This window comes from Stegodyphus dumicola, chromosome 9 (genome assembly GCF_044657685.1).
Source record: "Stegodyphus dumicola isolate Sdum_Otavi_A_Nest chromosome 9, ASM4465768v1".
NCBI classification, from domain to species: domain Eukaryota; kingdom Metazoa; phylum Arthropoda; class Arachnida; order Araneae; family Eresidae; genus Stegodyphus; species Stegodyphus dumicola.
Window position 1 is genome coordinate 39,658,891 of NC_140776.1, and position 25,562 is coordinate 39,684,452.

At 32.4% G+C, this 25,562-nt stretch overlaps 1 protein-coding gene across 1 annotated transcript in view; it reads right to left on the minus strand.

Moving 5' to 3' along the window:
• Positions 1-25,345, minus strand: part of LOC118183792 (uncharacterized) — a 130,133-nt gene extending 104,788 nt beyond the window's left edge. Inside the window, exon 1 of the mRNA XM_035353395.2 lies at positions 24,984-25,345. Within this exon, the coding sequence (XP_035209286.1) occupies positions 24,984-25,088 (105 nt within the window). The 5' untranslated portion in view covers positions 25,089-25,345. The remainder of the gene's footprint in view (positions 1-24,983) is intronic.
• Positions 25,346-25,562: the final 217 nt, after the last annotated feature.

The following is a 25,562-nucleotide window of genomic DNA, read 5'->3' on the forward strand; positions in this document are numbered from 1 at the left end:
TCAGTAAAAGGCTTCGAATGTTTAGCTATCAACTCGGACAAGACGTAGCTTGCATGTACGCCGCTTCACTTTCTTGCAATACTTTACTAAGCATGGACTGTTGCTTTTTCACTCCTAACTTGAGCTCTTTCAACTTTTCTTCTCTCATTAATCCTTCGTAATTGTTATATTTCGATTTGTGTTCATAATGACGTTTAATATTATATAACTTTGGTACATTAATAGTATTATTACATATCAAGCAGATTATTTTAACTTTTATTTCACAGCAAAAATATTCTAATTCCCATTTTACTTGGAATATTCTATGTTCGTCAGCGATTTTTCGTTTAATTTTACTACCACTTGGTTTTGATATAGATATACTGAATACAAAGGGCTGGAATAAACACGGTTAACGTTAAAAAGTTAACAAAAATGTATTCTTTCCACAAGAGATAAATCAAAATGCTGAAATATTTCTTCAAAAATATTCTAACAATATCACAAAATGTCAAACGTTTAGCAAAAATCAATTCAAAACAGAGAAACTAATTCTATCTCACAGCGAAATCGCTACAATTCAATCACAGCATTAAGTAAACAAACAGTTCGCTAGAACTACAGCTACTACTCAGATGAGTTGTTTGTTCTCGGCTTTTATAAGCTTTATAATTAATTTCTCGAATATACTGGAAACATCTATAAATATCTGGATTTTTGTGGATGGCAACAGCAATTACGAGATATTTATTTATTGGGTATTAAATGCACGCGCTGTTCTATTTTTAACCTTCCAACGCAGCTGTCTTTTCAAAAATCGTCTGCGTTGCTAAGGCAACATGAAGCAAATCTAATTACAATTCTAAATAAAAAAAAAAAACTAAATAAATAAATAACTATGAAATCCGTAACAATATGAATTAAGTAATAATTAATGTACAAAACTATGATTGGAAAACTGAGACTATGAGTTCGGCCACATTCGGCTATCGGGGGATGCGTACAAGTTCTGAGTGCACGTGTCCCCCAAAAGCCGAAGGTAGCTGAACGCAAGCTAATCACACGCATTTATAATTTAAGTAGTGTGTGTGTCAGCTCGCTGTGAGTAATCTAACAACACTGAATATAACAACACTTATCGTTAATTACTTAGCAGTAAACATTTCATTTTTTTCTTCGTCGATATGTTATTTTATTATTATATATTATTATTTGCCGATATGGCCGGGCCGCAAAAATATTTGTTGTGGGCCGCGAGTTTGACATCCTTGCTCTACAGTGTTTACTGGCGATAAAAAAGTTTTATTCCCTAGTGTTTCCACTGCTCGCTTTAGAATCGTTGAGTCTGTTAATCAAAAATTCGTAAAATTTTACAAAATATGAAACAGATATTAAAACTAATTTTAAATTCAAACTTCGGGCTTCCACCATGTTCGGGTGGAGGATGAAGTTACTCAAAATTTGATGGCTCTAGGTACCGTCGTTTTTTTCATAATGCGAGAAATAAACACACATTCTTCATTATTTTTTTGCTTTTATATTCATCCAGATTCTTCATTATTTAATTTCTTTAAATATAATACAGAGCGATAATATTTGATGACAACAATCTGAAACATTATATGCCGTTTTTAGTGAACCGACGCAAAATCCTATTTTGAGGCACAACTCCTTTTCATCTAAAAAAAAAAAAAAAAGAAAAAAAAAACTGTTTATTAACCTTTAAAAAACATAGTTTTTCTTTCTGTCACATAAATTGTAAAATTATGTTTCAAAGTTGTTCCGCTCTTTAAAATTCTTGCAATTATCTTGTATCGCATTGGTGTGAGAAAAGATCTAAAAATCTGATTAAATTATACGCATTTTTTGCTGAACTTCATTTAAACTTATTTCCTCAAATTTCATTAGAGATATAGTTCTCATTTCGCGGAGGCAAAAATACATAAAAACTCAAAATATTTGCATTAAAAATTGTTAAATACAGAAAAACCTAAAATACCAAATAAAATTTTAAAAGATTTTTTTGCAATTGAAATTAGAGTTTGTATGCAAAAACAAGCAGTTCTGCTAACGGGAAAACATTTTAAGTCAACTTCTGGCCCCACTGGATCAAAAGACCCTGAAGTTCGTGCACCAACTGGCTTAAGTTACTGCACTACTAAGAACTTTGAATGTAAACAAACACCTGCCACATTAGGCCTAGTAAAACTTACACTTTTAAATTGTTTATAATTCTAAAACTATCGCATGCAGATTAACTAAAAGCATAAAAACCTTGACCTGAACACAGAAACAATATAATTCTATCACTTTTAAAACAACCAAGCAAAAAAATTGCATAATTTACCAACATTTACGAATCAAAAACACAGCCGCCACTTTACGCCGAGTAAACCTTACACTTTTAAATTGTTGATAATTCTAAAATCATCGCATGTAGATTACTAAAAGCATTAAAAAAAAACTTAACCAGCACACAGAAACAATACAATTCAAGCACTCTTAAAGCAAAAAATGCATAATTTACCGACATATAAGAATAAAAAAATCTGATGTGTACACCACATGACTTCCTTGTACGGAATATTAAATTATATGCACTTTTTCTTCCATTTCATTTAAGTTAATTGGATTGAATTAAATCTACTTCACCGACAGCGCATAAACCACAATAGAATAAATTCATTCTTTAAACTTTACTCTAGTAAATAAAAAAATTAAAATTCACTTGTTTACCATAGCAACACTCTGGCCCTAGATTCACTTAACAGTATTATATTTCGTTCATATTATAACTCATAACGTACAAAATGTATATCATTTAAAGAATAGAATTATCTAATCGTTGCCACATGTTTTATTCATATACTATAATAAAGCTAGAATGATGTATAAAAGAAATTAAGCAAACAAAACAAAAAAGAAACAGCTTTTCACAGACGATTGAGTATTTCTCATTCAATTAATTCAGTTCTCATTTCGCGAGAAGGCAAAAATACATAAAAACTCAAAATATCTATATTAAAAATTACGAAGTAAATCTTAAACACTTATTTCCTCGAAAAAATTCCAGAAAGGATTAAGCATGATTTAATTGGCAATAATAAATAAAGGCGTTATCTTTGTTGTTGCGAAGCTAAGTTTCTCTAGATTGGCAACAAATCCACTAGTCTGCTGTTTCAAATGTAAACATCAATGGCCGCCATTAAAAAAAGGCTTAGCGGCACTTAAACAACTTTAAAATTCCTGATAATTCTAAAAATATTGCATACAGATTTACTAAACGCATAAAAACTTTAACCGGAAGATAAAAACAACATAATTCAATCATTTTTAAAGCAAAAAAGTGTACAATTTACAAACATATACGAGTAAAGAAACTGAGATCACTGAGACGGGTAACAGAGTGGATATATATATAAATATATTTATATACGTTTGGTGCGGCCGGATTGCAACCAAAACACGAGGTGCACATAGCAGTCCTATATACAAAATTTCAACGTTCTTAGGCTACTCGTTTTTGAGTTATGCGAGATACATACGTACATATGTTCGTACAGACGCCACGAAAAATTCTCTTCAGAATTAATTTTAAAGCAGTTTTATAATTTTTTTTTGAGGAAACGAGTCTTTTATTCTGTCCTTACGTACAGATATCACACAAAAACAATCGTTAAATCTCATTCGATAGCGGTCAAAATGGATATTTTCGTTGAAATATGCTGCCTGAAACTTTTCGCGATTACGATACTTCCTTTTTACTTCGTACAAGGAAGCAAAAACAGCCAGCAACATCACTGTTTGTTGCTTTCAGCGCACGGCTGAATCTGGTTTTTAATTTATAAATATTCATATTATAAATAAATTTAATCAGCGTTTTTTAATTTTTATTTTTACTTTTTTTTTTTTTTTTTTTTTAGCAGGACATTAAAGGGCCAACCTGACAGTTCAGGCCCCTACGCAACGGCATTTTTTGCCTATATCTTAAAGTGCTGTCTTCAAACAGCTTTCTGCAGCATTTCAAATGTTTTGGCAGCAGAAATTTCATTGCAACAACAAAATTGTATGCATATTTTCTACTCAGTTACATTCGTCGAATCAAAACATCTTTATTTATTAAAAGCAAATTAATTTGCAAATAAAAGAATATATAATTGTTGCCCGATGTCGATAAAAACTGTAAATTATGAGAAAACTCTAAAAGCAACTTCGTGTACTTTAAATAAATGATACCCGATATTTTTTACCACAGAACACATTTAAAATTATATTGGGCGTATCAATATTAATATCGCATTATAACGATGATAATAATATTTTATCGCCTAAAAATAAATCTTCCATTGGTTTCACGTGGCACATTAAGCAAATATGTGAAATTATTCGCGTCGTTCAAGAATTACTGAAGTTGATGCACTTCAAGAAGAAATACACAATTTCACAAGTTCAAAACCGTCTGGGAATACAATTTTTTAAATATCACGGAATAAAATAAAAAATAAATAAATAAAAGTAAAAACCATGCGAGAATACTGAGAAAACCTCCCCCTCCCCTGTTGAAAAGATTTTACTCAACTTAAATCTTCAGATGATTTCAATCTGAGAAATAGTTTCACTTTTATTCATTAGGCGAAGTACCGTAAAAAGCTCGTAAAGCACCCCTTTAAAAAAAAATGTTAAGGGGAGGGATAAACTGATCTAGCCAGTTTCTGAGTTGTTTTTATTGCGTAACGCGATGAAACCCCCATCCGCTTGACAAGGCCACGAAGGAAGGGGCAGGAAAAGCAGAACTACAGATGAGCATGATACTGAGAATAAAGCAGACGACAAAAAAATATTCATTCGTTATTAGATGACATGAGCTACAAAGAAGTTGTAAGCCATATCCGTTTCTCTTAATTTAAAGGAATGCTATTCCTCGTAGTTTATACTCTCGCAATTTAAACGTAAATTAAATATTACAATATCACACAGCATATACAGCCTTTGTTAAATATATATCGATAGTGTAAAGATCCTAATTACTGTCTATGATCCCTCAAAATCATCCTTTATAAACCCACAATCCTATTTTACGCCCACAAAAACAAGGCACGGAAGCTCATGAAAAAACATTCAACGTCCCAAGTTGCTTGCTGTTTTGAACAGGGCTTAATTTCTAAAAGTGCCGTGGCCCTATGAAAGACCATCACGAATGAGGAACAAGTGTAAATAATAAATAAACAAAATGACTATTAAAATCATTAATAATTTAAAAATTAAATAGTTAATGAGTATCAAATTAATGAGCAATTATTAATAATTAATCTTTATTAATTATTATTTTACTTGTCAATTATTATTCTAATTCACAATTAATTTATTATTATTTATTAAAATAATTAAAGATTAAAGTAATTAAATAATTAAAATTAAATAAAATGTAGCGATCAATAAAAATTTAATAAGCGATTTTTTATATAATTTTATTGCTCAAAATAAAATTTTCTAGATCAGATTTCTACTAAAATAATTGTTCCGTTACATAAAAGTGCCGGAGCCTTCTTATTTAGGGCTCCGGTGCACTCTGACTAGAATTAGAATATGTCCCCAAAACTAAGAAGTACCGGAGCCCGGCAACACCTCCTAACAGAAGGCCTTCTGTTAGGAGGTATTGGCTCCGGTGGGCTCCGGTGCAATTTAAGCTCTGGATTTCAATGGAAATAGAACCATGTCTCTTTAACGAAGAAGAAAGAAAAATAGTAAATTTTGGCTGTAAGCCAGTGTCAATACTGTCAAGTCCTGATGGTAGATTTGAAAATAATAATTAATTAATTTCATCTCTATTCACAGTTAAAACTACCGTTGTGCAGATGATTAAAAAAAAGCAAAACTTTAGATATACAGTACAATGTCTGTAATCAGGACGTCCATGATCCGGAATGATCTATAATCCGGACCTCAAAGCTACAATCTTTATGCGCATGCGTAAAGCATGCGCGTTTAATGTATAACGGACGGTATAAATTAGGCTAAAATTATCTAAGGCATTTCAGTTAATGTTGCAGATTACGCTGTTCCTTAATCTTCTAATTGGATTCGGCTTATTATTTTTTGCAGACTGTTTGAACAATTTTATAAAAATTAAGCTTGAACTTTCGATTATGTCATAAAGAGTTTCCAATTCTGGAGCTGCCAAAGGATCTACAAAGCGAAAGCATGTTTCCATGTCCATTAAACAAAATGTGGAATTGCTGCAAAAAATAGATAAAGGCCTACCCGTCTCAAAAGTATGCGAGAAGTATGGCATTGGAAAGTCCACTATATATGGACACAAGAAAAAGGAACGTTTTGAATTTTTTGTGGAAGCATCTTAAACAACTTACGCTGAAAGAAATGTTTAATAAAGTAAACAAATAAATATTAAGCTTTTTTTGTAAATTTTGATACCCTTTAGATCATAATTGTTCTTTATTTTTATAAATTACGATTTCATATTTTTAATTGTATAATTTCTGCATGCCATCTTAACAGATTTAAATTCATGATCTATAAACCCGGAAAAACTTCTAATCCGGAATCGCCGAAGTCCCGACGAGTCCGGTGTATAACTTTTGAAAGATCATTTATTTCAGTTTTAGAATAGCCGAACTAACTGGAGAGAAATTTCGGTTAACATTTTTTTCCAAACAATATATGGTCAGATCTGTTTTCTTGAAACACAGGTATGGTTTATTTCTACATACTTCATTTTTGGCAATAATGTTACTTTTGAATGAATTCAATTACAGAGATTCTAGCAGAGTATGCGAAACTTCTGTCTGCCTGAGGAGAGAGATGTTTTTCAAAAGGACTTTTTAAGATTTCTGGATTATTCAAAACAAAACAGATGCCAAATTTTATGATTTCCTTTAAAACACAAATAATAATAATAATAAATCTGAAAGCTTTCAAATTACGCCAAAAGGGACTTTTTTTAACGTTTTGTGTGTTACCTTTATTTATTACATATCATGCTTTTTGCACTTAAACCACAAAATTCAATTCAACAGCAATATCACAAAATAATTTTAAAAGAGCATATCTTTAGAATTTCTGAAACACGGTCTCGCGCACTGAAAATAAAATTGTTTTTTTTCACTCTTTTTCCCCGTGTAGTGTTGCCATTGCTTGCTTTGATATCGTTGAGATTGTTGATCAAAAATTCGTAAACGTTTTACAAAATGTGAAATAGATAATAAAACAAATTCCAAATTTGTGCTTCCAGATGCCCATATTTGAGTGGAGAACTACGTTATTCAAAATTTTATTTCTCTGGGTGTCATTTTCTCACAGTGCCAGCAACAGACCTACATTCACGCAGATTCTTTATTATTATATTCTTTAAATATAATGCACGGCTGTAATATTTGGTGGCAACAATTTGAAAAGTGAAACGCCATTTATATTGAACCAATGCAAAATGCCAAAACGAAATTAACAGCCCTTCTGGACAAATTGCTCCTTTGGGGTAAACAGTACGAATTCCGAAATCCGGACGTCCATTATCGGGAATGATCTAAAATCCAGACCTCAAAGCCACAAACTTTTTTTAATAATGCTTTACGCATGCGCATTTGATTTTTCCTTCCATAATAAAACATGCGGAGATATTCACTTAAAAATTCCGATTCTTAATTTCACTTAGGCACTAAATAAAACACCTAGTTACCGAAAAACAATCATGCAAGCATCAATTTGTGAGATTAGTAGTTTGGCTCTGTAGCTGAGTATTTACTTGGCGTACATTTCAAACGAAACATTCACCTATTTTTTCATACCCCTGACGCCGACCTGGCGAGTCATTATTTATTATATTTTGCTTTCATCACCGCATGTTTATCAATACATGACAGCTTCAGTAATAACTCATGCTGTGATGTCTAAACTTTCTTTATATTAGTAATTGAATAACAAGAGTATGGCAACCTTTTATGCTAACATTACGCTTGGCGATGATTATAGATTTTTAAATGCTCTAAGAAAGGTTGACGAGGAAAAATTCAACAAAAATTTCTTTTCAAATGCTAAAAATCGATTTTGTTAATGAAACTCATAGGCCAAAAGATTGCATTTAGTGCTTTTTTTAATTAAGATTTCACCATAAACCCAGAAGCGGCGGCAGAATATGGCCGCACCGGACGACAGGATTTAGGGCAAACGAAATTTTTGGAATTTGGGGAAGCACCGAGCGGCAAAATTAAGGCATGAGAAGTTTTTATGATTTGATATTTAAGGATGATGATTTAAGGAAAGCAGTGGCATCCAAAGTTTAGGCACGGTGAAAATTTAGAACTTCCGCTTTGTAGCAGAATTTTGGACCCGTAGAGACTGCACCAGGCGGTATCAAGCGCCGGCCCTAGGTAAAGCCTTAAGTATATGTGGGAGTTTATTTATTCAGGACTCAGATTAGTTTTAAGCATGCGCAAGAAATAAACGTAGGTATAGTAATACAATTCAGGCTTAATTCAGTACGCAATAGGAGGAAGACAAAATTTAGCGAAACAACTTGGCTTTCGTTGCCAATCTTGTGATACACAGCCAATAATGTATAACGGACGCTATTAAGCTAGGCTAAAATTATCTTTACTATTGATTGTAAGGCATTTCAATTAATGTAGCAGACTGCGCTGCTCCATGTTCTTCTAATTTCATCCAGCTTATTATTTTTTGCAGAGTGTTATTATTACGGTAATTTTATAAAAACTAAGCTTGAACTTTCGATTATGTCGAAAAGGGTTTCCAATTCTGGAGCTGCCAAAGGATCTACAAAGCGAAACCATGTTTCGATGTCCATTAAACAAAAGGTGGAATTGCTACAAAAAATTAATAAAGGCATATCTGTCTCAAAATTATGCGAGGAGTATGGCATTGGAAAGTCCACTGTATATGACACAAGAAAAAGAAAGAGGAACGTTTTGAATTTTTGTGGAAGCATCTTAAACAACTTACGCTGAAAGAAATATTTAATAAAGTAAACAAATAAATATTAAACTTTTTTTGTAAATTTTGATACCCTTTAGATCATAATTGTTCTTTATTTCATAAATTACGATTTCATATTTTTAACTGTATAATTTCTGCATGCCATCTTACCAGATTTAAATTGATGATCCGAAATAGCTGAAGTCCCGACGAGTCCGGATTTCGGACTTTGTACTGTAATATTTTTCTGAAGTGCCTCATAAACAGTTGCCAAATTTTCTCCGCCATCTGGACATTAAAATGACATTTCTCACAGAACTACAAATTCATTTCGGATTCACTACAAGTTTTTTTACACATCAGTTATAAAAAAATTTTACATTTGTCTTTCTGATAAAGTAAGTATTCAGAGGACTTTTTTAGTGCAAGGCAAATTATAATTAACAATATTCATTGAGAATATTAGCTGCTTAAAAATCACATCCATGATACAGAATTCAAAGGCCATTATTTTAATATATAATTCGCTACTACCTCATTACATCATAAAATACCTATTTTCTTTTAAACAATGAGAAAATGACAATAAAAAGTGTTCTTTTGGGGGGAAAAATGGAAATAACTGGTTTTCGGACTTAACGAGTCAGTTGATTTTATCCTTTTGGTTAAGTGGATTTTTACTCTACTTATTAGGAAGAATTACAAGATTCTATATGAATAACTATATTTTGGTTATTAAAAAACAGCAGCTTAATTTCAAAAAGTACAAATAAATTATAATTTAATTACATTTGTCTTGTTTAAAAAAAATTATAACAAGCTTCCAATGTAAAAAATACTACACTCATCAAATTCTTTGTAAATTCGTTAGTGCATGCATTTCATTTTTATTTTTCTTTCATTCACAGTAGTAATAATGTTAAGCATAATTTTCTATCCAATGAATATTGAAAATTATGCTTTTTTCAGACTACTGTTCATTAAAAACCTCATATAATGGTCATTTTTTTCCATAATAGACCTTACTATGCAAGATGTTTTTTCCCACAGTAACCTCAGGTTAGTTTTAATCCATTTCTAAGAGTTTTTCAAATTGCAAAATAACTTTAAAACTTTCATAAATATGGTTGTGAATTTATTTATTGTGAATATCTTATGTTTCACTAATTGTATTTTTAGAGTATTGTGAATTTTTTATTGTCTTTATTTATTTAGTTCATCTTAAGTAATTCTGCTGCATGTTACGTATTTTATCCAAATTTGTGCCACTTACCATGATTATAAGTATTTATTTCATATACAGTAGAAAGTCCGTAATTCGGACTCAACGGGACTTCAGTGATTCTGGATTAGGGTTTTTTCCGGATTATAGATCATCAATTTAAATCTGGTAAGATGGCATGCAGAAATTATACTATTAAAAATATGAAACCGTAATTTATGAAATAAAAAGCAATTATGATCTAAAGGGTATCAAATTTTACAAAAAAAAAAAAAAAAAAAAAAAAAGGATTAATTACTTCATTAAACATTTCTTTCAACACACACATTCATAAAGCATACGTGTGCAATGTATGCGCATGCGTAAAGTTTGTGACTTTGAAGTCTGGATTATAGATCATTCCGGATAATGGACTTTGTACTGTATTACAACGTAGGTCATGCAGTTCTGAATCGACCAACATTTAAATTTTGAATAAAACTAGCTCACTAAAAGTGAAGATGTGAGTGAAAACTCTCCTACCAGATTTGTAACCAAATTTGCGACATTTTGCTATTTTTTGCCAACTTGATGACACTTTTGAAGCCTCAAGAGAAATATTTCTGAGAGTTTTCAGAAGTCTTCGGGCACCCTTATTTACAATCGTGTGCAAAATCACATGAACTTGCAAATTATGTCTACTTTTATGAAAAGTATTAATTCTGCCGCCAAAGAATTACACAAATATTCCGAGTCAGTTACGTAAGCATACACATACGTGTGTGTCAGTGGATTTGTGATTGTGGAGAGGATATAAGCAGACAAGTTTTCAGTGATTTGTGCAATCGTATTCTTTCACAACATTCGCCATCTTTCTCTCAAGAATTGGGTAAATTTTATAAGGTATCAGGTAAATTGTGTAGCCACGAATGTATGGACGATGGAATGAAATCGAAAACTGTCAGCAGATTGGATACAACCGAGGTGACTACAGAGCCCAGTATTGTCTGCAATTTCTGGAGACAACGGACACTGAATCCATATTGAGAGACCTCGACAAGGTCGACCAAGATCCACAACAATGAATGAAGATCGTTATTTGGTGACACAGGACTGATAAGAGCTTCACAACTCTCAACTCAGCTATATGCTGCCACTGGAACCTGAGTTTCATAGTCTAAAGTTGCCTGAAGGCTTCATGAAGTAAGGCTGCATGCCAGAAAACCCGCTGTTTGAACCCACTCATTGCAGCACACAAGACAGCTCGTTTAGCATGGCGCATACAACACACATCTTGGACCAGACTTCAGTGAAGCACCATGCCTTTTACAGATGAGTCGAGATTCAGTCTGCACAATGTCTCTTGGTGTACCTGTATTCAAAATGAGCTTAGAATACAATACCATCTCTCTCTCATCAAGAAAAAGGATCATTAGGGTGGAGGTGTTATGGCTTAGGCAGGCATTACGTTGGACAACCATATACCTCTGCATGCATTTCACAAAAGCTCCCTGACTGCTATACGTACAAAAAGGAGATTTAGAACCCTATATTCGACTTTTCATGGGCGCAGTTTGTTCTGGGTTCCTGTTAATGGACGCCAATGCTTGTCCACATACGGCTGGGCTGGTCAATGATTACCCGGCAAGTGACGATATTTGCAGCATTGATTGGCTAGCCAGATCTCCTGACCTAACTCTGTGCGTCTGGAACACTGCTGGGAGGGAAATTTCATTGCTCCATTTCCCTCCTGGAACTATTCTGGAGTTGAAAACTGCCTTACTGCAGGAATGGGATAGACTGCCGCAAGAACTATTCAACTCTGCCTCTTGTCCTGTATGCCTTCACACTGCACAACTTGTCTGGCTGTGAGATGGGACCATATGCCATATTAGATTCATTTTAAGTTCGATGTTACAATATGGTTTTAAACATCACAACACTATAAGCTTTACTGATAATCATGCATATATAAAATGACTTTTGAATGTAGATCTCTTTCTCTGTTATAAATATATAATCATTAAAAATTTCATTAAAAACCTGTCCATTAATTTTTCAGAAATTCAATATATTGTGCAAATTCTCTTAATTTGCACATGATTATATATATGTGTGTGTGTGTGATGTACCAGCTTTTGTCTGGAATAGATTGGTGAAGAATCATAAATGTAGTCATAGCTTAAATTATCAGACGATAAAGTTTAAAAAACAGGATCCATTTATTATTATACAGGAGAAATAGCAATTACAAAAATCTGATCTCTGGAGTAGATAAAAAGAATTACTAATAACTTTTGTATGAAGTTTACTGCATCGTTACATTAAAGAAAAGACCCCGATATTCCTTTGCGAGTCCTTTTATAGCCTCTGGAAAAGCGGAGCTTCCAAGAAATGACATCAGCCATTCCAGTTTGCTTTAAATATCTCCAGAACATTCTATAACTGTACGTGTAGAAAAGGCGGGAAAAACAACTTGACTACAGGGCTGTGGATTTAATTCCATGTACTTTCAAATAAGAGACCATCGCCATTAAAAAATGAAAAGAACATACAGTTAGAATTTTAAGTGTATTCTTAACTATGGAATTTTATTATTACATGTATATATATATATATATATATATATATCGGTTGCACTGAAGATGAGAATACATTTTGATTTAGTTCAGACTCGCATGACATAACCCTATACATTGTAAATGATTTTGCTTATTTGCAACAGTTTTCGCATTTAAAAAAAAATTTGCTTTATCTTTGTTTTCTTCATGAGCTATTTATAGCTGTTTACCTCATTACAAAACTGTAATTTGTTTCAGTAAAGTGTTAATTACTTCCTATGCCTCGAGTATTATTAAATCTCTAGAAACGGAAACATGCAAACACAATTTGAACTTCGTCAATCGGCCCAGTAGAACGGGAGATACAGAAATGTCCCCCCTCCTCTTTTTTTTTCCATGCAGTGTACATGTGCACACACAGGCACACATATGCACTTATATATATGTGTTTGCGTGTGGATTTATGCATACATACATAAACATACATACAAAAGTATGTGTATATATTTCATCAAGCTCTTGAAGAAGTTTTCGTATTTCAATATTGCTAAGGGGAAAAAATCAAAATAATTCCTAGAAAACTTACGAAAATATGAAATATTCTAAAGCAACGCAAGGCTTTGCTTACAATTTACAAATGCAGTTATTGCGAATTCTGTAACTATGTAGCTACAGAAGAACGAAAAGGGAACAATTCGGAAAACCGAATCTTTAACACAAAGACCTTTGAAAGAGATAAGTGGTTAAAACACCAGGGACGTCAAATTTGACATTTCACCCTACTCTTTCAGCCTGGAAAATGAGGGGAAAATACATAGCCACTAAAGTGAACAACCCCGTCCTTTCAAACAGGAAATTCTATGGCCACTATAATGGCCATCCCATCCTCAAAGGGTTAATAGCCACGATATGGTGTTGTATATCAAAACTGATAAGCAATGGTTGTGCATTATAAAGGGGTGCAATAAACGAGTAGCTATTCGAAAAGATACGTGGTTGGAGGGCTCAAACTCCCATTTCTGACTGCCCTCCAGTTTGTTTACTGCTGGTCACAAGAATTAACATCAATTGAATAGGGAGAAAAACAGCTGGATTTAACAGGAAAGACAATTGTTGACTGGAACAATTATATGAGGGAAGTGTGCAATCATAGCCTTCTACAACATGATACAAAATTCATAGGAGGTCCGAACAAAATTGTAGAGATAGATGACAGCCGTCTTACAAAAAGCAAAAACCAAGTCGGTCACATTTTTCCAGAACAATGGATAGCTGGGGGATTGTGCAGAGAGACTAACGAGTGTTTCATTGCAAAGATTCCCAACCGAAATGCAGTAACTCTAATGGCTGAAATTAGGAACACTGCTAAAAGGCTCTAATGGCTGAAATTAGGAACATTGCAAAAGGACTCTAATGGCTGAAATTAGGAACATTGCAAAAGGAACTACAATTTTCTCCGACTCATGGAAATGTTCAAAACTGATGAATTAAAAGCAGCAGGATACCAACACTTTAAAGTGAATCACCAATATAATTTTGCGGATCCCGAAACTGGTACACATACACAAAATATAGAACGATTGTGCGGTTTCGCAAAATGAAGAAACAAGAAACACCGCAGAATTACCCGACTGTTTGCACTTAAAAGCTATAAAGGAATTTTGGCTGCCGAAATGATTTATAATAATATAGATGGTTAGATTTATGAATAATTCAATATGTAATTACAAAAAAAAAAAAGAGGTCTTTACATTTTTGATTCATTTTATTACATATTATTACTTATATTTTGTGTTACTATTATTTTATTAATATTATTTGATAAATTTAATGTGTTTAGACTGTTTATTTTGGAAAGTGCTTTTTATTGTGATTTGAAGATTTTCACATTTTCGCGAACATTTACAGGTCGACAGGATAATCCCAAAGTACTCGATATTGTATAATATATTCCAAGTTTCAATACTGTATGTTTCTTTATAATGTAAAGTGATATTCCGATGTAATAACTAGAAGAAATGGCTTCTCAAGTTCAATTTATTTCAGCATCATGTTTTAATACCAATCACCTCCAAAATCCATTATAAATTTGTATTAAGAAAATCTAAAAATAGAATTGCTTATATCTGAATTATTAGAGAAAAAATGATTTCTTTTCACTCACAAATATTTTTTTTTTAATTCATTCCATTCTTGTAACAAAAACTATGGATATGATAAATTGCTTACGACAAATTAAAAGTCATCAACTTAATAACATTATTAATATAGGAACAAAACTATTTAAATGAGTTAGATTGGGTAATTCTTTGTTAACAATGTCAATGCATATGCTTTTGGCAGCATCTGAAATTAACACACTGCAGATTGGATGATTAAATTCACCAATTTTGGTGCCGAAGATTGATGGCCACTTTAAACTTTTGAAGCCCGAGCTTTGGTAGCAGTATAAGCCTTGGAAGGATGGAGAATCTTGAACCGAATGCTTTCCCCCTATAAGAAATCACCTCCTATTTGCAACAAAGATTTTTATGTGTAGTTTAATGGATTCTCAGAGGGGTGCATCTATGTCGCAAAAGGAAGGGAAACAAAGGGATTAGTGACCAGACTTCAAGATGCTTTTCGTCACTGAGGAAAAATTTCATATTACAGTTGTTCCGGATAGAGACTACTGGGAAATGTGTAAACATTCGTTGAAGAAAATGCCATTCTTACATTACAGGACGTTACTTTTGCTTTATAAAATTTTGGTTTGAATTTTAAATTACACTGCAAAAATGATTAAAAAATTAAAGTTCAGTGGAACTGTTAAAATTATGCTCTATAGGCGTAATGAAATTTTAATTTTACATAAGTGTTCAAAATCAGCTTGATAACATACTATTTAAGGAGGAAACTTTTAGCAAATTAGAATATAACTGATTTAATTAAAAATAATTTTATTTTATTGTAGACTGTTTGTACTGCAATGTCTAACTACTAATTAAAATTAAATTCTTTTCCAAAATTAATGCATAATAAAACAGATGCTCAAAAACTTTTTTTTTTTTTAGAATACAGTTAAAAGTCGTTAATCCGGACTCGTCGGGACTTCGGCGATTCCGGATTATCGATTTTTCCGGATTATAGATCATCAGTTTAAATCTCGTAAGATGGCATGCAGAAATTCTAAAATTAAAAATATGAAACCGTAATTTATGAAATAAACAACAATTATGATCTAAAGGGTAACAAAATTTACAAAAGAAAAGCTTAATATTTATTTGTTTACTTTATTAAACATTTCTATCAATGTAAGTTGTTTTAAGTTGTTTCATTTTATGTGATAATACTTTCTCTTTAATTCTATAAACAGACATTATTTCTTGTTCAGTTACAAAGTTCCGCTGTTCAAGTCCTATAATTTTGTACGATCCTTTGGGCAGCTCCAGAATCGGAAATTCTATTTGACATAATCAAAAGTTCAAGTTTACTTTTATAAAATTGCTCTTACAGTCTGCAAAAAATAATAAGCCGGAACCAATTCGAAGATTAAGGAACAATGCAATCATCAACTGAAATAGATAATTAGATAATTTTAGCTTATACCGTCCATTATGCATAAAACGTGCACGCGAAAACGTTTTCTGCACCTGCGCAGTCGTAAAAGGTCTTATGCGCACGCATAAACGCGTAACGCATATGTCAACGCGGCGCATGCGCAGAAAGATTTTAGCTTTGAGGTCCGGATTATGGGTGTCCGAATTAATGACTTTTGACTGTACTTCAGTTTTAAAAATTTGAAAAAATAAGATTATTTAATCATGTACTGTTTTATACTGTTTATTGAAAAATAGTAAGTGATATATTTCAAGGATTAATAATAAAATGAACTTAAGTCATTAAAAATGTAAAATTATTTAGTATGTAAACCCATAATTCAAAACGTAAATTCCATTTGTCTAAAACTAAATTCCCAGCCTCACTAAGGGAACGTGTTCACTCGGGTACTAAAATTTAGGTAATTTCTTAGTGCAAAGAGTTTTTCAAATTGAAGATAAAATTGTTTGTTATGCACAGTGTCTGTAAAAACAGTGGGACAAAAGTTACATGATAATTAGTTGTCCTCAGTACTCTATTATGTTATTCTATATTATGCTCCATAATTTAGCACATTAAGAGAAATTTCCAGATAATTTCAGGTGCCCGGTCAGCAAAATTCTCTTCTGTTTGAAATCGTCGTCCCATGTGAATTTTTATATTTCCTCTATTGTTTAAACTAGTTCGTTTCAACTCCAGACTGTCTTTCTAGCAGCTTTGACATCAACCATGGCGGCATATTTTATATGGTGGAATTTAGATTCTATGATATATTAGCGAGTATCTTTACTTGCAGTTACTCAAAAAATCTTCATTGTCAGATCATGCGAAATCTATACTGACACAGTCGAATTAACTGTTTTTCTCTTTTTTACTGAAATGAAGACAAAGGCATTCAATCACTTAAAAAGGTAAAGGTTCAGAAATTCAAATGGGGCACATGTGTTGTCTTAGAACAATGATTTGTATATTATTTGAGAGCTTTTGCATCCTGTTTGTATTCTCTGAGCTCAACGGACAGTGAAATTTCACAAATGCTACTCTAATTCATTCTGAACATCTTACTTCAAAATTATTTGACCGACCATGCAATCAAGATACTGATACGAAGGTAGATTTTAAAATAACAGTACATCTGGAATCTAATGGCTAGAGATGACCTTTCAAACTGATTGACTAGTTTTAGTGTATTTACAATTTCCAGGTTTCAGACTCAAATTGTAAAACTACTGCTGTTTCTTTGACACAAAATTTATATTTATGTTCTTGTGATTTGTCTGAATAACAGTACCATGACAGTAAACTTCCGTGTGTCACTTCAGCATAAACAGATATATATGGAAATAAAGACAGAACTGTTAAGAATGAATTGATAAGAATGTAAGAAAAAATGCTTGTACATGTATACAAGTACATCGGAATTTATATTTGTTTATGGAAATATATACCTACATATCCATGTGGTATGTCTGCACTGATATAATATGGTATAAGTGCAGAAATGCACATAAAGCAGAAAGCATGCGTACCCTTAAATGGGAATATAGACACGTACACACACAGGCACACATATGCATTTATATATATGTGTTTGCATGTGGATTTATGCATACGTGTATAAATATACAGATATATGTATGTGTATATATTTCATCATCAAGCTCTTGAAGAAGTTTTCGTATTTCTTCTTCAGTCAGACCTATTTTCCTTTTCGGCATATTGCAAGAAAAATGTGAAAATAATTCCTAAAAAAACTTACCAAAATATTAAATATTCTAAAGCAACGCAAGCTCTGTTTACAATTTACAAACACACTTATCGCGAATTCGGTAGCTATGTAGCTACAAGAACTAAAAGGGAAAAATTGGGAAAAACCAGATTCTTAACACAGAGACCTTTGAAAGAGATAAGTAATTAACATGTTGAGCAAAGCGCCGAATTTGCTGTCCTTTCCATTCAGCCAGCACCGAGCTAAGCTGTATTTTTGTTTAGAATGTTTCAATACATTTCATTAAAGCTAAATTTGATCACATTTCATTGAGACTATATTTATTTTTAACTTTAATACCGTCAGTCCCGCAAACAGACACCAGCCAAACGAAAATTCCAGTGCCGGTCCCCTGGCACTCCACTCAACATGTTAAAACCAAAGGGACGTCAAATTTGACATTTCACCTCACTCTTTCAGCCTGGAAAATGGGAGAAAAACACATGGCCACTAAAGTGGACAACCCTTTCATTTCAAACAAAGGACTCTATGGCCACTATAATGGCCATCCTGTTTTCAAAAGGTTAACATGTACATAATTATTATAAATTCTGAACAAATACTCCTTAATGTAAAATCTTGGTAAAAGTTTACAATTGGGTGCCCCTTGTTTATTGGCGATTCTTTTTTGACGCCAAGATCGGCGCCAGGAAGTCACAATTTCAAGATGGCCACTACATAAAACCAAAATAAGAAGTCGAAGAATTGCATAAGATCTGTGTCCATGTACACTTCGATCTGTTTTTACTTACAAAAACATCCTAGACTTGCACAAACTAGGCATTGCGCACTGCCTTAAATATGTCCATGTACACATCAATCTATTTTCATTTAAATAAAATTGGGAAGCTAAAACAAAGTTAAAACTATCGTGGTAACCAGAAGTGAGGTTTCATCGGCAAAATTTTTTTAAAAATGTCGCCAATCGAAGGGGCACCCAATTCTACACTAAAGCCAAAACCTTTATTAATTTGTATTATTATCCATAAAAATTTTATACAGTCAAAAGTCGTTAATCCGGACTCGTCGGGACTTCGGCGATTCCGGATTATCGATTTTTCCGGATTATAGATCATCAGTTTAAATCTCGTAAGATGGCATGCAGAAATTCTAAAATTAAAAATATGAAACCGTAATTTATGAAATAAAAAACAATTATGATCTAAAGGGTAACAAAATTTACAAAAGAAAAGCTTAATATTTATTTGTTTACTTTATTAAACATTTCTTTCAATGTAAGTTGTTTAAGTTGCTTCATTTTATGTGATAATACTTTCTCTTTAATTCTATAAACAGACATTATTTCTTGTTCAGTTACAAAGTTCTGCTGTTCAAGTCCTATAATTTTGTACGATCCTTTGGGGAGCTCCAGAATCGGAAATTCTATTTGACATAATCAAAAGTTCAAGTTTACTTTTATAAAATTGCTCTTACAGTCTGCAAAAAATAATAAGCCGGATCCAATTCGAAGATTAAGGAACAATGCAATCATCAACTGAAATAGATAATTAGATAATTTTAGCTTATACCGTCCATTATGCATAAAACGTGCACGCGAAAACGTTTTCTGCACCTGCGCAGTCGTAAAAGGTCTTATGCGCACGCGTAAACGCGTAACGCATATGTCAACGCGGCGCATGCGCAGAAAGATTTTAGCTTTGAGGTCCTGATTATGGGTGTCCGAATTAACGACTTTTGACTGTACTTCAGTTTTAAAAATTTGAAAAAATAAGATTATTTAATCATGTACTGTTTTATACTGTTTATTGAAAAATAGTAAGTGATATATTTCAAGGATTAATAATAAAATGAACTTAAGTCATTAAAAATGTAAAATTATTTAGTATGTAAACCCATAATTCAAAACGTAAATTCCATTTGTCTTTTTTTTCCATTTGTCTAAAACTAAATTCCCAGCCTCACTAAGGGAACGTGTTCACTCGGGTACTAAAATTTAGGTAATTTCTTAGTGCAAAGAGTTTTTCAAATTGAAGATAAAATTGTTTGTTATGCACAGTGTCTGTAAAAACAGTGGGACAAAAGTTACATGATAATTAGTTGTCCTCAGTACTCTATTATGTTATTCTATATTATGCTCCATAATTTAGCACATTAAGAGAAATTTCCAGATAATTTCAGGTGCCCGGTCAGCAAAATTCTCTTCTGTTTGAAATCGTCGTCCCATGTGAATTTTTATATTTCCTCTATTGTTTAAACTAGTTCGTTTCAACTCCAGACTGTCTTTCTAGCAGCTTTGACATCAACCATGGCGGCATATTTTATATGGTGGAATTTAGATTCTATGATATATTAGCGAGTATCTTTACTTGCAGTTACTCAAAAAATCTTCATTGTCAGATCATGCGAAATCTATACTGACACAGTCGAATTAAGTGTTTTTCTCTTTTTTATTGAAATGAAGACAAAGGCATTCAATCACTTAAAAAGGTAAAGGTTCAGAAATTCAAATGGGGCACATGTGTTGTCTTAGAACAATGATTTGTATATTATTTGAGAGCTTTTGCATCCTGTTTGTATTCTCTGAGCTCAACGGACAGTGAAATTTCACAAATGCTACTCTAATTCATTCTGAACATCTTACTTCAAAATTATTTGACCGACCATGCAATCGAGATACTGATACGAAGGTAAATTTTAAAATAACAGTACATCTGGAATCTAATGGCTAGAGATGACCTTTCAAACTGATTGACTAGTTTTAGTGTATTTACAATTTCCAGGTTTCAGACTCAAATTGTAAAACTACTGCTGTTTCTTTGACACAAAATTTATATTTATGTTCTTGTGATTTGTCTGAATAACAGTACCATGACAGTAAACTTCCGTGTGTCACTTCAGCATAAACAGATATATATGGAAATAAAGACAGAACTGTTAAGAATGAATTGATAAGAATGTAAGAAAAAATGCTTGTACATGTATACAAGTACATCGGAATTTATATTTGTTTATGGAAATATATACCTACATATCCATGTGGTATGTCTGCACTGATATAATATGGTATAAGTGCAGAAATGCACATAAAGCAGAAAGCATGCGTACCCTTAAATGGGAATATAGACACGTACACACACAGGCACACATATGCATTTATATATATGTGTTTGCATGTGGATTTATGCATACGTGTATAAATATACAGATATATGTATGTGTATATATTTCATCATCAAGCTCTTGAAGAAGTTTTCGTATTTCTTCTTCAGTCAGACCTATTTTCCTTTTCGGTATATTGCAAGAAAAATGTGAAAATAATTCCTAAAAAAACTTACCAAAATATTAAATATTCTAAAGCAACGCAAGCTCTGTTTACAATTTACAAACACACTTATCGCGAATTCGGTAGCTATGTAGCTACAAGAACTAAAAGGGAAAAATTGGGAAAAACCAGATTCTTAACACAAAGACCTTTGAAAGAGATAAGTAATTAACATGTTGAGCAAAGCGCCGAATTTGCTGTCCTTTCCATTCAGCCAGCACCGAGCTAAGCTGTATTTTTGTTTAGAATGTTTCAATACATTTCATTAAAGCTAAATTTGATCACATTTCATTGAGACTATATTTATTTTTAACTTTAATACCGTCAGTCCCGCAGACCGACACCAGCCAAACGAAAATTCCAGTGCCGGTCCCCTGGCGCCGCACTCAACATGTTAAAACCAAAGGGACGTCAAATTTGACATTTCACCTCACTCTTTCAGCCTGGAAAATATGAGAAAAACACATGGCCACTAAAGTGGACAACCCTTTCATTTCAAACAGAGGACTCTATGGCCACTATAATGGCCATCCAGTTTTCAAAAGGTTAACATGTAAATAATTATTATAAATTCTGAACAAATACTCCTTAATGTAAAATCTTGGTAAAAGTTTACAATTGGGTGCCCCTTGTTTATTGGCGATTCTTTTTTGACGCCAAGATCGGCGCCAGGAAGTCACAATTTCAAGATGGCCACTACATAAAACCAAAATAAGAAGTCGAAGAATTGCATAAGATCTGTGTCCATGTACACTTCGATCTGTTTTTACTTACAAAAACATCCTAGACTTGCACAAACTAGGCATTGCGCACTGCCTTAAATATGTCCATGTACACATCAATCTATTTTCATTTAAATAAAATTGGGAAGCTAAAACAAAGTTAAAACTATCGTGGTAACCAGAAGTGAGGTTTCATCAGCAAAATTTTTTTAAAAATGTCGCCAATCGAAGGGGCACCCAATTCTACACTAAAGCCAAAACCTTTATTAATTTGTATTATTATCCATAAAAACTTGATACAGTCAAAAGTCGTTAATCCGGACTCGTCGGGACTTCGGCGATTCCGGATTATCGATTTTTCCGGATTATAGATCATCAGTTTAAATCCAGTAAAATGACATGCAGAAATTATAAAATTAAAAATATGAAACCGTAATTTACGAAATAAAGAACAATTATGATCTAAAGGCTATCAAAATTTACAAAATAAAGCTTAATATTTATTTGTTTACTTTATTAAACATTTCTTTCAATGTAAGTTGTTTAAGTTGCTTCATTTTATGTGATAATACATTCCCTTTAATTCTATAAACAGACATAATTTCTCGTTCAGTTACAAAGTTCCACTGTTCAAATCCTATAATTGCTGTGTCGAGAATACCGACTAATTTGTCAATCGAAATTTTTTCGTTTTCAATAACCTCTGTCACTTTCTTCGCTATCAGAAGCGAATTATAATGACCAGGCATTTGATTTAAATCATATCAAAGAAGTACATCGAGATGAAATACTACATTGAGTAAGCAATTATAAGCCAAAAAAAAAAAATAAAAACATCTGCCCTTAAGATAAGGATAGTGCTGACAGATCAACTTCCAATTCATTGCACGCCGCCACCGCGTTAAATATAAACAAACGTTAAAGTTTAGATAAACAAAGGATATGCCTTTATCCATTTTGTGCAGCAATTCCACTTTTTGTTTAATGGACTCCGAAAGATACTTTCGCTTTGTATATCCTTTACATATTAGTAAATATATATCGGAAATTCTATTTGACATAATCGAAAGTTCAAGCTTACTTTTATAAAATTGCTCTAACTGTCTGCAAAAAATAATAATCCGTATCCAATTCGAAGATTAAGGAACAATGCAATCTGCAACATTAACTGAAATAGATAATTAGATAATTTTAGCTTAGCTTATCCCGTCCTTTATACATTAAATGCGCATTTGTAAACGTATTTTGCGTACGCACACACACACAAATTCCCATCGGTAAAGGTCTACTACTGCGTCTTCGCGACACATGCGCAGAAATTTTGTAGCTTTGAGTTCCGGATCATAGATCATTCAGGATTATGGGTGTCCGAATTAACGACTTTTGACTGTATTGTCTAAATGAAGGAGCTGTAAACTTTGGCAAAAGTTTACAATTGGGTGCCTCTTGTTTTTTGGCGATTCTTTTTTGACGCCAAGATCGGCGCCAGGAAGGCACAATTCAAGATGGCCGCTACATAAAACCAAAATAAGAAGTCAAAGAATTACACAAACTCTGTGTCCATGTACACATCGATCTGTTTTCACTTAAAAAAACATCCCAGAATTGCACAAACTAGGCATTGTGCACTGGCTTAAATTTGTCCATGTACACATCAATCTATTTTCATTTAAATAAAATCAGGAAGCTAAAACAAAGTTAAAACTATCATGGTAACCAGAAGTGAGGTTTCATCGCCGAAATTTGAAAAAAATTGTCGCTAATCGAAGGGACACCCAATTCTACACTACAGCCTAAACTTTTTATATTAAAATGGAATTCTAAGATTAAATCTTAATCATTGATAAGAAGCATGGTATTTGGTGATTTATCAAATTCTTTATTCTTAAGTATTTATAACTTGACAATGACAAGTAATGAAATTTCAATATACACAATTCTTTGTTATAAGCAAGATGCAACTGGAATAATGTTAGAATATAAGGCACATAACATCCAATTTAGATAAAAGTATGAAAACTCAAATGCAAAACATCTAACTCTGTCTGCTGTGTAGTATTAATACAAGTTGTTCATCTTGGATATCCTTTTAAATTTTAAGGATTGTTTTAATGTTACACTTTCCATTTAAATATAAAATTCAGATGTGACAGAGTGTCATCTCTACTATATTCTTAATACAGAAACGGAAATTTATTCACATTACACATAGCATAATACAAGAAAATGACAAACAGCCAGCCCATCATCATTCAAACCTGGTCTATCTACCACAGTTTAGCTACTTTTCCACTTTTCTAATAATGTTTCATTTTCGATTCAATGCAGAAATGTCATACAAAATTTTAAATAAACATACAATAAGGCAACAAAGCTTAAAGCTCCGTAATTCAGATATAAAAAATACCTTCCTTCAACTTTCAGCTTAAAAGTCAAATTTCTGATTTCTGCAAATACAAGGACCATGGTCTTTTCATAATACTCATTTAATTTTTTACTTGAAATCATGTCCATATTTAAAAACTCATTATCCATGTTACCATCTTAGTCACGATTTTTCCTTCATTATTAACAAGCAGAATTTTACTTCAGTCCCTGTCCAGAATTTAAAGCAGACCCAATACTACTCTTCTGGCATACTTTCTCTTACATACCGCCTTTTATGTTATAAAATCCCCTTCTTCGTTCATATAACATGCATTTAATTGCTGCATTAATTAGTCATAATATATGAATTAAAAATATTAAGAACTAGAATACTTCTGTACGAAAGTTACATTCCGATTAACAATTTCAAAATGAAATAATTCTAAGCATAAATTAAAGTACACACAAAAATGAAAACTTCTCATCATCTTCTCAAATTTTTATCACGATTTTACATCGATCCCAAGAAATATTACACTGAAAACAGTATTTGCATAAAAAGCAATAAACTTACCTGAAATTCGTTCTCATATTGATCATCAGATTCTTTTTTTCGTGATTCTAATTCGTTAACATGATCAAGAAAGTTTTTAAGAACTGTCCTCAGTGGTGCTTTCATGATGAAATAATTCTGCGAATTTAAATAAAAAATTTAGTCATGAGTACCACAGTAAAAAATTACGCGCATGATTGTGAAAATTTTTATAGTGGTGATGAATCATAATCATTAGTAAACATCACATTTAATTCCTAAAATTATATTTCTCCTCAGCCGAAATAACTGAGAATGTCAACAAAATCGACATCCGGTTTTCTTAAGAACTAGCTAGATCTACTACCATCAACTTTTACCTTTCACATCAAAATTTGCAAAACATAATTAGAATTACTATTACTGTTGTTGCCATAAATGTCTCTATTAATTCACAGGAAAATTGTTTAGTGCCATTTTTGTGGCAATAGGTGGAAATCAAAGTAAATCAGTTTAACATCGTTAATCTAATGAAAAAAATAAATGGATCAAATTTATGTGTTAAATTACAAATACCATTTAAGAAAAAAATTTCAAAACTTTTTTTTTTTTTTTTTTTCC